Consider the following 15,799-nt stretch of genomic DNA (forward strand, 5'->3'; position numbering starts at 1 on the left):
GGAAACGGTAGGTGAGTAAGCTCAGTGGATTAGACCCTTATTTAAAACGTGTTCATCGTGTTGTTGTTGGTATTGTTTTTAACGGCTGGTTGGTTGGTTGGTTGGTTGGTTTCCAAGTCATGTTTATGTCGTCACAGGCGTTTGAAGTATGGTGTCATTTGTTTTAACTGACTTTGAACGCATTGCGCAACTGTATGCGGCTCGCTACGCAGTTTGGCACACAACCACACAAGCGGGACACGCACGCTTGCATGTACACCCACACCCACCCACCCACACACAAGCGCAGGCACGCACGCACTCTCTCTCACACACGGACACAGACACACACATAGACACACACACACACACACACACACACACACACACACACACACACACACCTCTCACCCCTCCACACACACACACACAACTCTCATCCCTCCACACACAAACACACACCCACACACACACACACACACACACACACACACACACACACACAAGCACAGGCACGCACGCACTCTCTCTCACACACAGACACAGACACACACATAGACACACAGACACACACACACACACACACACCTCACCCCTCCACACACACACACAACTCTCATCCCTCCACACACACACACACACACACACACACACACACACACACACACACACACACTCGCCACTTTTTACGTGCATGACCGTTTATTTATTTACCTCACCATGTAAGCAGCCGTGCTTCGTTTTCGGGGGTGTGTATGCTTGGTATGTTCCTATTTCCACAACCCATCGAACGCTGACATGGATTACGGGATCTTTATAGTACGTATTTGATCATTTGCGTGCGTATACACACGAAGGCACTAACAGGTCTGCATAACGTGACGTGGGAGATTGGAAAAATCTACACGCTAACCCTTAAATGTCCACCTGAAAAATGCAACAAAGAAAGAAAGAAAGAAACAAAAACAGACAACATTCTGCAAACAACAACAACAACAGAAAACCGCAACAATTAATTGACCATCTCTCGTTCACAATAAATTTTTGGTCTTGTAATCTTAGTAACTACCATCGCTCATTTCACTGTGTGTCCCAGTTGTCTCCACAGTTCCGATCTTTCGGCCGCGTTGCCAGATTCCAGACATGTCAGTCACCTCTTTGAACCTTCAGTTGACTGTAATTCTTTCGCTAAGCAACTATCCACTCTGAAGCCAGTCACATGACAGAAGACATCGAAACTGCTCAGTATACCAAATGTTAATTCGGTCAGCAAAGATAATGAATTTGCAGAGCACAAGCACGAGCAGAGAGACAGACCGACCAAACGAACCGATTCCCGTACACGCACCCATTCTGAGGTGGGTGGCGGTGGGGTGGTGGAGGTGGTGGTGGTGGGGGGAGGAGAGCTTAGGGGTGGGGGTTGACAAACAAACCAGTGAAGCGTACAGAGGGGGTATCAACTTAAATGGTGTGTTTTGCAGCTGTAAGCGAACAGAGCAAAATTCTCACCTCATGAAAGTCGGGGGTCTCAGGAAATGGACCAGCTTGGACCATAGAATCGTGACCACTCGGGAAATAAGACATGAAAGACACTGTGTTTTCCTCTGTGGTAAAGGGTGTGTGTGTGCAGGGATCATGTTCTTTCCCTCCAGCAGCTGGGACTCTCACTCCAAGACAATGGAATGTAATGTAGACGAACGACTGGACTCGTCTGCAGCAATACCCCTGTGAAAGTTAAACAGTTCGATAGCGTTACGGTAACGAGAAGGGCGTTAACTAAACGTGACCCGAACTGTCGTATCACACGAGTGTTTTACACAGTGTCTTGGAGTCCCCTTCGGTATTTCACAATGTGATTTCAGAACTTTGAGGCGCGCCAGGCTATAGACAGTATGACCCGATCGGATTTCTTTGCTATCGTAGAAAATCTGTGCTTATATCTAGACATGCTGCGTAGAACGAGAGACTTGGTAGAATGTGTCTGCTTGAAAGAATATACCTTTCATTTGTTGATGTTGTTATTTTTTCGCTGAAAACAAAAAACAAAACAAAACGAACACAATAGACACTTTGTTTTTTTTGGATGTGGTGTGAATTGCTGTCAAACAGGAAAATGCGTGCTTTCTTCGCGAATTTGCATAATAAACAAAACGCAATTTTTGTCTGTGAAGTCCTATGAAGCGATATGTATTCTATGTTTTGAAAGTGCTAAGGCTACGACTAATACTTCGGCGATTACTACCACATCCACTGCTGTCAAAAGAAAGAATAAAGTACGCTATTGTTTAAACAATTTTTTCACAGATTAAACATTATTTTTTAAACGCTAATTTTTTTCAGAATGAATAACTTCAGTGTAGTGCCTAGTGTTTTTCCTTCACGCTGACTTTTTCAGAATTATTCTGTACATACTTGATTTCTATTTAAACTTTGATTGGAAACAGAAATTAGAAAAAAAAAGTCTTTCAGTGAAGATCGTTTTGAAATATCTTTCAAGGAATTAAACATTTTTTCTGGAAGAGTTTATTGCACTGAATAAACCGTTTATCAGATTTCTCTATCCAGATTTGTCGGCAGTTTGTGTCAAAGCCTGGGTCTCTGCAAATAGCTTACAACTTTTTTTTTTTTCAAATCTCATAATATAATTATCAACCGGTGAAGAAGTCAGGACATTGTGTTTTTTATTTTATTTTTCTACTTTTTATTTTATAACGGAAATGGAAACTGTTGTTATGTTATTGCTGCTGCTGTGACTGGTTGCATTGTGTACTAGAAGTGTCAGTGTAAGGATGCCAGGACAAAATAGGTACTCTTCTGATTTCTCCTGGAACTCAAATCTCTGGGAGCCTCCGGCTGATTATCAACATGTGCGTTCTATGCTCTTTATTTACTATATGTATCTTTTCATCCGTCTAATCGTTTGTTTTCTGATTGCTAAGAGTGCGTGTTTGTCAGCGCGCGCGCGCTTGTGTGTGTGTGTGTGTGTGTGTGTGTGTGTGTGTGTGTGTGTGTGTGTGTTTGTGAGTGTATTTGTGAGTGTGTTTGAGTGTATGCGTGTGTGAGTATGTGTGTGTGTGTGTGTGTGTGTGTGTGTGTGTGTGTGTGTGAGGAGAGAGAGAGTGGTTTGTATGTGCGTGCGTGTGTGTGTGTGTGTGTGTGTGTGTGTGTGTGTGTGTTTCAGTCTACATCTTTCTTTCACTATGTACCAAGCAAATTGTAGCAATGCAATGCAACACAACACAACATGACACGACACAACATGACACGACACAACATGACACGACACAACATGACACGACACAACATGACACAACACGGAACAGAACAGAAACCAAGACAAGACAAGGGAAAGCAAGGCAACACAACACTGCAGAACACAACACAGCTCAACGCAACACAACGCAACACAGCGCAACACAACACAACACAACACAGCGCATCACAACACAACAAAACCGGCACAGCACAGCACAACTCAGCACAACTCAACACACCACTCCACAACACAACGCAACGCAACACAACACAGCAGAACCCACGGGAACAAAAGGGTTGTTCCTGGCAAAATTCTGTAGAAAAATCCACATCGATAGGAAAAACAAATAAAACTGCATGCAAGAAAAAAATACAAAAAAAAAATGGGTGGCGCTGTAGTGTAGCGACACGCTCTCCCTGGGGAGAGCAGTCCGAATTTCACACAGAGAAATCTGTTGTTATAAAAAGAAATACAAATACAAGTAATAATGACATGTTCCAATAAAATGGAAAAAAAAAAAAAAAAAAAAAAAGCTGTATAAACCAACCAACCCTTTACCCACTAAAGGACACACAGGACTGGACCCAAGCACGCCACAGACAACACTTCAGCCGCCCCCACCACCACCTCCCCTCCCCCTCCACCACCAGAGTCGACGTCGACGTCGACGTCGACGACTACGATGACGACAGTGATGGAAACGGCGATGATTCGGAAGGAAACCCTAAAACGTTTCGGCGAGTGTGCGAACGCTTCGCTGAGCGTACCTCGATGCAAGGGATACCGTATGTGCACGTGTCAAAGGCCTGGTACGCGAAAGTGGTGTGGGTCATCATTTTCCTTGTCGGCTGCGGCTTCATGAGCGCTCATCTGTATTTACTCATCGATGAGTATTATCAGTAAGTTACTATCTTTGTCATCATCTTCTTCTTCTTCTTCTGCTTTCGTGGGCTGCAACTCCCACGTACACTCGCATGTACACGAGTGGGCTTTTACGTGCATGACCGTTTTTACCCCGCCATGTAGGCAGCCATGCTCCGTTTTCGGGGGTGTGCATGCTGGGTATGTTTTTGTTTCCATAACCCACCGAACGCTTACATGGATTACAGGATCTTTAACGTGCGTATTTGATCTTCTGCATGTGTTTACACACGAAAGGGGATTCAGGCACTAGCAGGTCTGCACATATGTTGACCTGGGAGATCGTAAAAATCTCCACCCTTTACCCACCAGGCGCCGTCACCGTGATTCGAACCCGGGACCCTCAGATTGAAAGTCCAACGCTTTAACCACTTGGCTATTGCGCCCGTCTTTGTCATCGATGTGTGTGTTATCAGTAAGTCAGTCAGTATAGCATAGCATTGGCATTTGATTGATCAGTGTTGTCGTCGGTAAGTATCGTTTTAATCGATTTCACGGGGGTGGGAAGTGGGGGGAGGGGGGGGGGGGGGGGGGGGGGGGGGGTGACAGTAAAGCAATACGATGAGTATCATCAGTAAGTATCGTTGTCATCAGTGAGTATATTCAGTTAGTATCGTTGTCATTGATGTGTATTATCAGTATCGTTGTCATCGGTTAGTATTATCAGTAAGTATCGTTGTCATCGATGAGTGTTATCAGTAAGTATCGTTGTCATCGATGTGTGTTACCAGTAAGTATCGTTGTCATTGATGAATGTTATCAGTAAATATCGTTGTCATCAATGAGTGTCATAGTCAGTAAGTATCGTTGTCATCAATGAGTGTTATAATTAGTAAAATCCCTTGTCATTGACGAGTATATCGTTGTCGTCATTCAATGTTATCAGTGATTATTGTTGTCACTGATGAGTGCTATCAGTAAGTATCGTCGTCATCGATGAGAGTTATCAGTAAGTATCGTTGTCATCGATGAGTGTTATCAGTAAGTATCGTTGTCATCGATGAGTGTTATCAGTAAGTATCGTTGTCATCGATGAGTGTTATCAGTAAGTATCGTTGTCATCGATGAGTGTTATCAGTAAGTATCGTTGTCATCGATGAGTGTTATCAGTAAATATCGTTGTGGTCGATGAGTGTTATCAGTAAATATCGTTGTGATCGATGAGTGTTATCAGTAAGTATCATTGTCATCGATGAGTGTTATCAGTAAATATCGTCGTCATCGATGAGTGTTATCAGTAAGTATCGTCGTCATCGATGAGTGTTATCAGTAAGTATCGTTGTCAGCGATGAGTGTTATCAGTAAATATCGTTGTGATCGATGAGTGTTATCAGTAAATATCGTTGTGATCGATGAGTGTTATCAGTAAATATCGTTGTGATCGATGAGTGTTATCAGTAAGTATCGTTGTCATCCATGAGTGTAATCAGTAAGTATCATTGTCATCGATGAGTGTTATCAGTAAATATCGTTGTGATCGATGAGTGTTATCAGTATCGTTGTCATCGATGAGTGTTATCAGTAAGTATCGTTGTCATCGATGAGTGTTATCAGTAAGTATCGTTGTCAGCGATGAGTGTTATCAGTAAGTATCGTTGTCAGCAATGAGTGTTATAGTCAGTAAGTATCGCTGTCAGCGATGAGTGTTATCAGTAAGTATCGTTGTCATCGATGAGTGTTATCAGTAAGTATCGTTGTCAGCGATGAGTGTTATAGTCAGTAAGCATCGTTGTCAGCAATGAGTGTTATAGTCAGTAAGTATCGCTGTAAGCGATGAGTGTTATCAGTAAGTATCGTTGTCGTCAATGAGTGTTATCAGTAAGTATCGTTGTCATCAATGAGTGTTATAGTCAGTAAGTATCGCTGTCAGCGATGAGTGTTATCAGTAAGTATCGTTGCCGAGAGGATGTGGTATTGATTGTTTCTGTTGTTGTTATGGTGGTGGTGGTGGTGGTGGTGGTGGTTGTGTCTGTTCGTCTGGTCAGTATGTTATTTTATCAATTATTGTCCATTTTTTTGAAGTGGTGATTGATGTGTGTTCTTGTTGCTCGTCATTAGTTTCTCATATACCCCGACTTCATTTTTGAGTTCCTTGTTTTTATCAATGTGATGTAATTTTTGTCTGACTTAATTTGATTTAATTGTTTGGATAAATTTGAATGTAAATAATTTGATTTCACTTTTTTTTTCTTTTCTTTCTTTCTTTCTTTCTTTTTTTTTTTTTTTTTTTTAAGAATGTCATGATTAAATCATGTAAAAGCTGTCATACACGTAAAAGCCCAATTATAGAAAAGAGTGAGTTTTCGATTCGCAGCCAACGAGCAAAGAAGAAGAAGAAGAAAAATCACATTAAAAAAACAAACAAAAATAAACAAACAAGCAACAACAACAACAACAACAAAACAAAAAGATCCATGTTTTGTATAAACCCCCATTTTACCGCTTTGGATTTAACAAAACGTCCATACCCCCCAGACCCCCCCCCCCCCCCCCCCCCCCCCCCCAGCCCTCCACCAGCCCTTCCCTACCCCCACCAACCTCACACCCAACCCCCCCAAGCCCCTCCTTTACCCTAAACACCTACCTTTCCCTTGCACCACCTGCGTTCCACTCTACAGGTTAACGAATGCGGCTTAGAGAAAAGCCGCCACAAAAACACAAAGTCCACTCCATCAGCTGAGCCATCGCACACGTTCTGTTTTTGTTCTGTATCGTAAACAGTGACGAACCAGACTTGTTGTTGTACATCTGTGAACACGTATCTAGCGGTCACAAAGTACAGCCTGGCTGGCTACAATCCGGGTCGGAGATTCGCGAAGATGTAACTAAAAAAAAAAAAAAAGGCAACAAAAAGAAACAAACAAAAACAAGAACAACAACAACAAAACCCAGTTGTCAATGTTATAAATGAGTATGAGTATCAGTATCAGTAGCTCAAGGAGGCGTCACTGCGTCCGGACAAATATACCACATCTGCCAAGCAGATGCCTGACCAGCAGCGTAACCCAACGCGCTTAGTCAGGCCTTGAGAAAAAACAAACAAACAAACAAATAAATAAATAAAATAAAATGAATGAACACAGGGCTATGAACTGTGTGTAGACAGTGTTTTCGTTCTTTGTTTTTTAAAAATTTTTTTTTATTGTTATCTATCTATCTATCTATCTATCTATCTATCTATCTATCTATCTATCTATCTGTCTGTCTGTCTGTCTGTCTGTCTGTCTATCTATTGATTTATTTATTCATTCATTGCTTTGTTTTGTTTTGTTTTGAGAATTACGTTTTGTTCAACCGCACCATTGAAAAGTTAAAAAAAAAAAAAAAAGTAACTGCACTTAAAACGTAGGCGACACTGACACATTGATGTTCTTTCACCATGACTCAGATTCAGGAGGTGAAATGTCCCTTTGCATGTTTTGTTCGTGAGTCTCTGTTGTGTGTCTGCCTCTGTGAGTCTTTGTCTTGTCTTTTGTCTTCTCTTTCTTTCTTTCTCCGTCTCTGTTTGTTTCTGCCACTCATCTCTTTTTCTCCTTTTTGCCCTCTCTCTTTCTCTCCACTTGTTCAGTGCCTTGATTAGCGCGCGGCGTGCGTTCGTTTTTAGTGGAGGTGGGGGGCTGGGGGGGGGGGAATTTTGCGTATGGTACACACACACACACACACACACACACACACACACACACACACACACACACACACACTATATATATATATATATATATATATATACACATATATATAAAACACGATATATATACAATTGAATGAAAACACGAGAAAAAATACGTTCATAGATAACTCACATACATACATATAATCAGCCTTATATCTTTTTTGTTGTTGTTGTATACATACCTATTTGCATACAAACATACATTCATACATTCATGCATACATAAATGCATGCATACATACATACACACACATACACGTGCCTGCATGCATTCGTGAATCCATCTGTCTAGCCATACATGCAAACAATCGCCTCTGGATGAAAGTTAGAATGTGTTACTTTTTCTACAAACACTTTTTTTCAGTACACATTTCACGTTACAAACAACACGGAAACACAAAACTTGCATCCTTCGATATGTTTACAAAGGCAAACCAACACCCCCACTCCCCCTTACTCTCCACCACTTTCAGGTATGAAACACAGACTCTCCGTGACTTCCAGGTATGAAACATAGACTCTCCGTGACTTTCAGGTATGAAACACAGACTCTCCGTGACTTCCAGGTATGAAACATAGACTCTCCGTGACTTTCAGGTATGAAACACAGACTCTCCGTGACTTCCAGGTATGAAACATAGACTCTCCGTGACTTTCAGGTATGAAACACAGACTCTCCGTGACTTCCAGGTATGAAACATAGACTCTCCGTGACTTTCAGGTATGAAACACAGACTCTCCGTGACTTCCAGGTATGAAACACAGACTCTCCATGACTTTCAGGTATGAAACACAGACTCTCCGTGACTTTCAGGTATGAAACACAGACTCTCCGTGACTTTCAGGTATGAAACACAGACTCTTCGTGACTTTCAGGTATGAAACACAGACTCTCCATGACTTTCAGGTATGAAACAGACTCCCCGTGACTTTCAGGTATGAAACACAGATTCTCCGTGACTTTCAGGTATGAAACACAGACTCTCCGTGACTTTCAGGTATGAAACACAGACTCTCCGTGACTTTCAGGTATGAAACAGACTCCCCGTGACTTTCAGGTATGAAACACAGATTCTCCGTGACTTTCAGGTATGAAACACAGATTCTCCGTGACCTTCAGGTATGAAACACAGATTCTCCATGACTTTCAGGTATGAAACACAGATTCTCCGTGACTTTCAGGTATGAAACACAGACTCTCCATGACTTTCAGGTATGAAACACAGACTCTCCATGACCTTCAGGTATGAAACACAGACTCTTCGTGACTTTCAGGTATGAAACACAGACTCTCCATGACTTTCAGGTATGAAACAGACTCCCCGTGACTTTCAGGTATGAAACACAGATTCTCCGTGACTTTCAGGTATGAAACACAGACTCTCCATGACTTTCAGGTATGAAACAGACTCCCCGTGACTTTCAGGTATGAAACAGATTCTCCGTGACTTTCAGGTATGAAACAGACTCCCCGTGACTTTCAGGTATGAAACACAGACTCTCCGTGACTTTCAGGTATGAAACACAGACTCAGGTGGACCTGGGATTCTCCCCTCTCTTCTTCCCGGCAGTCACTGTCTGCAACGTCAACCGGATCCGGAATTCCAGACTGCAATTTGCTTCACAGGAGTTACAGGACTTCATTAAGGAAATCCAACCTTCAAATATTATTCTATCAATGGAGAATGAAGTGAGTATGTGTTAACATTTTGATTACACCAAATAGTTGTATTTCATTCGTGTAAAGAGGAAAGTGGCAGAGTGGTTAAGACGCTCATCTGCCAAAATAGAGAGTCCGTGAGGGTGTGGGTTCGAATCCCGCTCTCTGCTTTTTCTCCCAAGTTTGACTGGAAAATCAAACTGAGCGTCTAGTCTTTCGGATAAGACGATAAACCGATGTCCGTCCCGAGTACAGCAAGCACTTGGCGCACTGAAAAAGAACCCATGGCAAATGTGTTGCCCTCTATCAAAATTATGTAACAAGAAATCCACAAATATATAAGCATGCACTCGAGGCCTGACAAGCGCGTTGGGTTATTCTGCTGTTAGGCATCTGCCTTGCAGATGTGGTGTAGCGTATATGGATTTGTCCAAAGCAGTGACACTTCCTTGGGAAAGTGAAACTAAAACTGAAACTCGCGTAAAGTACATTTCTTTGAAGATTAGAACGGCGGTTAGAAAGCAAGGGATTTAACGTGAAGGTGTTGGCTGAAAGTGTGCGGAACGTTGTCCCATACTGTTTAAAACGTCAGTGCAGTCATTTCAGCAGATACTAACAATCCCATTATTTTGAAAAATGTACACACTTGGTACTCCCATCTTTATTCCAACAGCGTTTCACAGTTAGCTTTTTATCCGTTCTGTGCAAAAAGACACGCAATTGTTGCCATGCCAGGCATATGAATCATCTTCAATATATTTCTTTTCGTTTTTGTCTTTCTCTCTTTCGTTGTTCTCTTCTTCTTCGTCTTCTTCCTCTTCTTCTACTTCTTCTTCTTTTTCTTCCTCTTCTTCTTCTTCTTTTTCTTTTTCTTCTTCTTCTTCTTCTTCTTCCCAATGTACTGCTGCTTGTGCTTCTATTTCTTCATCCTATTATATTACATTTCTCCATGTGTGTGTGTGTGTGTGTGTGTGTGTGTGTGTGTGTGTGTGTGTGTGTGTGTGTGTGTTTAGCGAAACAAAAAAAAGTCTCCCCTAGACGAGGACCCTCCCCCAGAAGAAAACCCCTCAGAACCCAGTGACCCTGACCCCTCAGAACCTAGCGACCCTGATCCCTCAGAACCCAGCGACCCTGACCCCTCAGAACCCAGCGACCCCTCAGAACCCGGTGACCCTGATCCCACAGAACCCAGCGACCCTGACCCCTCAGAACCCAGCGACCCTACAGAACCCAGTGACCCCTCTGAACCCAGTGACCCTTCAAAACCCAGTGATCCTACAGAACCCAGCAACCCTTCAGAACCCAGTGACCCTACAGAACCCGGCAACCCTTCAGAACCCAGTGACCCTACAGAACCCAGCAACCCTTCAGAACCCAGTGACCCTACAGAACCCAGCAACCCTTCAGAACCCAGTGACCCTACAGAACCCAGCAACTCCTCAGAACCCAGCACCCCTGACCCCTCGAAACCCAGCGACTCAGCAACTGAATCAGTGTCGATGCCGCCAGCTTCCTCGAGCACTTTTGCTGCGTCCTCTCAGCCTGCAGAGAGCACACCACTGGCTGACCAGTCACAGAGTGCCACCAAGGATGCTGATGCAACTGGTACGTGTTTTGTTGTTGTTGTGGTGGTGGTGGTGACTGGACACGGGGAAAATGGGGAAAAAAAGAGCAGAGGTGTTTTTTATTTATTTTAAATTCATTATTATGTACACATTGTAGTTGTAGTAGCTATTCTTGTTTTGACAAAAGACAATAACACACACTTTATAAAACTGTAAGTCTCAGCGCTTCCTATCATCTTGAACAAAGAAAACCCCCAAACAAACAAAAACCAAAAACAAAACCAACAACAACAACAAAAAACAAAAACAAAACACACACACACACACACACACACACACACACACACACACAAGAGTTTGTTTCTCTTTACCTCTTATCTGCCTGCATACAAGAGAGTAAAAAGCGCCAGTACATAAATGAATAAATAAACGAATGAATAAATGAATAGATATGAATAAACAAATAAATGAATAGATATGAATAAACAAATAAATGAATAAATGAATAAAATTTTATACACAAACTAAAATGTCTTCAAACTGCCATACCCTCCCCACCCCAACATCATACCCCCCCCCACCCCCACCCCCACGCAGTAACCCTTCACCTGACCTGATCTACCCCACACGTTTTACACATTCAGTGCGTGCAGAAAGGAAACCAAACAGACTGGCCACACATTTTCCTCCAAAGAACGAATCCTCGAAGAGATCGCCCCTGACTGACAGCTGAATTTTGGCAAGATTAATTAATTAATTAATTTATTTATTTTTTATCAGTACACAAGCCTTGTATTTATTTCATTAAGTATTCTTGCATAATGGATAATGCCTTGATTGTCATTTTTTTTCTTTTCTTTTTTTCTTGATACATATAACAATACAGGATCTGGAACAACTACAAAATCCCCGTCCCCAAACGTTCGCACAAGGTCTGACCAGGAATCCAGCACCGCCACGTCACAACCACCAAAGCCATCATCATCATCATCATCATCATCATCATCATCACCATCATCACCATCATCATCATCATCATCATCATCCAACCCTGAGGAGTCTCCTTCGGGACCTGGCACCGTTCAGCAGCCAGCTTCCCCTCCCCAGCCCTCAGAAAGGAAGAGAAGATCCTCCTCCTCCTCCTCCTCCTCCTCCTCCTCATCATCATCCAGGAGCGAGACCACACAGAGCACGAGGTCCCGTCGGATCAAACGCTTCATCACAGGCTTTGACGTCAACCAGACCACATCGCGCTTCGACCCCAACGACGCGGAGAAAGACCTCAACGTGTACTTCGGAAACAAGAGTGTGTCTAGGAAGATTGAGGACGAGATCAAGTATCTGTACAGGTAAGGGTTGGGTGAGTCTGTGGGATGCCTTTTAGTTTCATCATCATCGTCATTGTAATCGTCATTATTATTATTATTATTATTATTATTATTATTAATTTATTTTTCATTGCTTTATTATTAGTGTTATTACTCTTATTATTACTTTTTAATTTTTTTTATATTCATACCTGAAAGAAAATGACATGTGTTGGTTTCTTTGCGAACGTGTCGGTTGACATGTACACTGGTGGTGATGGTGTTGGTGTTGGTCCTGGTGTAGGTTGACATGTACACTGGTGGTTTTGGTGTTGGTGTTGGTCCTGGTGTAGGTTGACATGTACACTGGTGGTTTTGGTGTTGGTGTTGGTCCTGGTGTAGGTTGACATGTACACTGGTGGTGTTGGTGGTGGTGTTGGTCCTGGTGTAGGTTGACATGTACACTGGTGGTTTTGGTGTTGGTGGTGGTCCTGGTGTAGGTTGACATGTACACCGGTGGTTTCGGTGGTGATGGTGGTCCTGGTGTTGGTTGACATGTACACTGGTGGTTTTGGTGTTGGTGTTGGTCCTGGTGTTGGTTGACATGTACACTGGTGGTTTCGGTGTTGGTGTTGGTCCTGGTGTAGGTTGACATGTACACTGGTGGTGTTGGTGGTGGTGTTGGTCCTGGTGTAGGTTGACATGTACACTGGTGGTTTTGGTGTTGGTGTTGGTCCTGGTGTAGGTTGACATGTACACTGGTGGTTTTGGTGTTGGTGGTGGTCCTGGTGTTGGTTGACATGTACACTGGTGGTTTTGGTGTTGGTGTTGGTCCTGGTGTTGGTTGACATGTACACTGGTGGTTTCGGTGTTGGTGTTGGTTGACATAGACACTACTCGTGTTTTTTTTTATGACAGACACTGGTGGTGTTGGTTGACATAGACACTGGTGGTGTTGGTTGACATAGACACTGGTGGTGTTGGTTGACATAGACACTGGTGGTGTTGGTTGACATAGACACTGGTGGTGTTGGTTGACATAGACACTACTCGTGTTTTTTTTTTATGACAGACACTGGTGGTGTTGGTTGACTTTGACACTGGTGGTGTTGGTTGACATAGACACTGGTGGTGTTGGTTGACATAGACACTACTCGTGTTGTTTTGATGACAGACACTGGTGGTGTTGGTTGACATAGACACTGGTGGTGTTGGTTGACATAGACACTGGTTGACATAGACACTGGTGGTGTTGGTTGACATAGACACTGGTGGTGTTGGTTGACATAGACACTACTCGAGTGTTTTTTTTATGACAGACACTGGTGGTGTTGGTTGACATAGACACTGGTGGTGTTGGTTGACATAGACACTGGTGGTGTTGGTTGACATAGACACTGGTTGACATAGACACTGGTGGTGTTGGTTGACATAGACACTGGTGGTGTTGGTTGACATAGACACTACTCGTGTTGTTTTGATGACAGACACTGGTGGTGTTGGTTGGTTGACATATAATACCGGTGGTTATGGTTTGTTGACATAGAAACTGGTGGCAATGGTTCGTTGACATAGACACTGTGGTGTTTATTGACATAGCTCTTAGCTTTGTGATGTTGGTTGACATAGACATTGGTGGTGTTGCTTGACATAGACACCGGTAGTGGTGGTTGACAGTATTGAGAAGCGGGAAAAACCGTGTTGAAATGGGTCATTGAATTGAGATGACACAGACATTGGTGAGGTTAGTTGACAGTATTGAGGAAGGGAAAAACCGTGTTGAAATGGGTCATTGAATTGAGATGACACAGACATTGGTGATGGTAGCTGACAGTATTGAGGAAGGGAAAACTTGTGTTGAAATTGGTCATTGAGTTGAGATGACACAGACATTATGAGGTTGGTTGACAGTATTGAGGAACGGAAAAACCGTATTGAAATTGGTCATTGAATTGAGATGACACAGACATTGGTGATGTTAGCTGACAGCATTGAGGAACTGAAAAACCGTATTGAAATGAGTAATTGAATTGACATGACACACACATTGGTGATGGTAGCTGACAGTATTGAGGAACGGAAGAAACCGTATTGAAATGGATCATTGAATTGAGATGACACAGACATTATTGATGGTAGCTGACAGTATTGAGGAACAGAAAAAACCGTGTTGAAATGGGTCATTGAAATGAGATGACACAGACATTGGTGATGTTAGCTGACAGTATGGAGGAACGGAAAAACCGTATTGAAATGGGTCATTGAATTGAGATGACATACACATTGGCGATGGTAGCTGACAGTATTGAGAAGCGGGAAAAACCGTGTTGAAATGAGTCATTGAAATGAGATGACACCGACATTGGTGATGTTAGCTGACAGTATTGAGGAACGGAAAAACCGTATTGAAATGGGTTATTGAATTGAGATGACACAGGCATTGGTGACGTTGGTTGACAGTATTGAGAAAGGGAAAAACCGTGTTGAAATTGGTCATTGAATTGAAATGACACACACATTGGTGGTGATGGTTGGCAGTATTGAGAAGCGGGAAAAACCGTGTTGAAATTGGTTATTGAATTGAGATGACACAGACATTGGTGATGTTAGCTGACAGTATTGAGGAACGGAAAAAAACTGTATTGAAATGGGTCATTGAATTGAGATGACACACACATTGGTGATGGTAGCTGACAGTATTGAGAAGCGGGGAAAACCGTGTTGAAATGTGTCATTGAATTGAGATGACACCGACATTGGTGAGGTTAGTTGACAGTATTGAGGAAGGGAAAACCTGTGTTGAAATGGGTCATTGAATTGAGATGACACAGACATTGGTGGTGTTGGTTGACAGTATTGAGGAACGGGAAAACTGTGTTGAAATGGGGCATCAGATTGAGATGACACAGACATTGGTGATGGTAGCTGACAGTATTGAGAAGCGGGAAAAACCGTGTTGAAACAGGTCATTGAATTGAGATGACACAGACATTGGTGATGTTAGCTGACAGTATTGAGGAAGGGAAAACCTGTGTTGAAATGGGTCATTGAATTGAGATGACACAGACATTGGTGAGGTTGGTTGACAGTATTGAGGAAGGGAAAAACCGTGTTGAAATTGGTCATTGAATTGAGATGACACAGACATTGGTGATGTTAGCTGACAGTATTGAGAAGCGGGAAAAACCGTGTTGAAATGGGTCATTGAATTGAGATGACACAGACATTGGTGATGTTAGCTGACAGTATTGAAATGGGTTATTGAATTGAGATGACACAGACATTTTGTGAGGTCAGTTGACAGTATTGAGAAAGGGAAAAACCGTGTTGAAATTGGTCATTGAATTGAGATGACACAGACATTGGTGGTGTTGGTTGACAGTATTGAGGAACGGGAAAACTGTGTTGAAATGGGGCATCAGATTGAGATGACACACA

The 15,799-nt window shown here is 42.7% G+C and overlaps 1 protein-coding gene across 1 annotated transcript in view; it reads left to right on the plus strand.

Annotated features, from left to right (window-relative positions):
- The first annotated feature begins 2,095 nt into the window (after positions 1-2,095).
- Positions 2,096-15,799, plus strand: part of LOC143294982 (uncharacterized) — a 42,712-nt gene continuing 29,008 nt past the window's right edge. Inside the window, exons 1-5 of the mRNA XM_076606510.1 lie at positions 2,096-2,846; positions 3,803-4,134; positions 9,345-9,519; positions 10,503-11,094; positions 11,941-12,403. Coding sequence (XP_076462625.1) covers positions 2,769-2,846; positions 3,803-4,134; positions 9,345-9,519; positions 10,503-11,094; positions 11,941-12,403 — 1,640 coding nt within the window. The 5' untranslated portion in view covers positions 2,096-2,768. The remainder of the gene's footprint in view (positions 2,847-3,802; positions 4,135-9,344; positions 9,520-10,502; positions 11,095-11,940; positions 12,404-15,799) is intronic.

This window comes from Babylonia areolata, chromosome 20 (assembly GCF_041734735.1).
Source record: "Babylonia areolata isolate BAREFJ2019XMU chromosome 20, ASM4173473v1, whole genome shotgun sequence".
Lineage (NCBI taxonomy): Eukaryota > Metazoa > Mollusca > Gastropoda > Neogastropoda > Buccinidae > Babylonia > Babylonia areolata.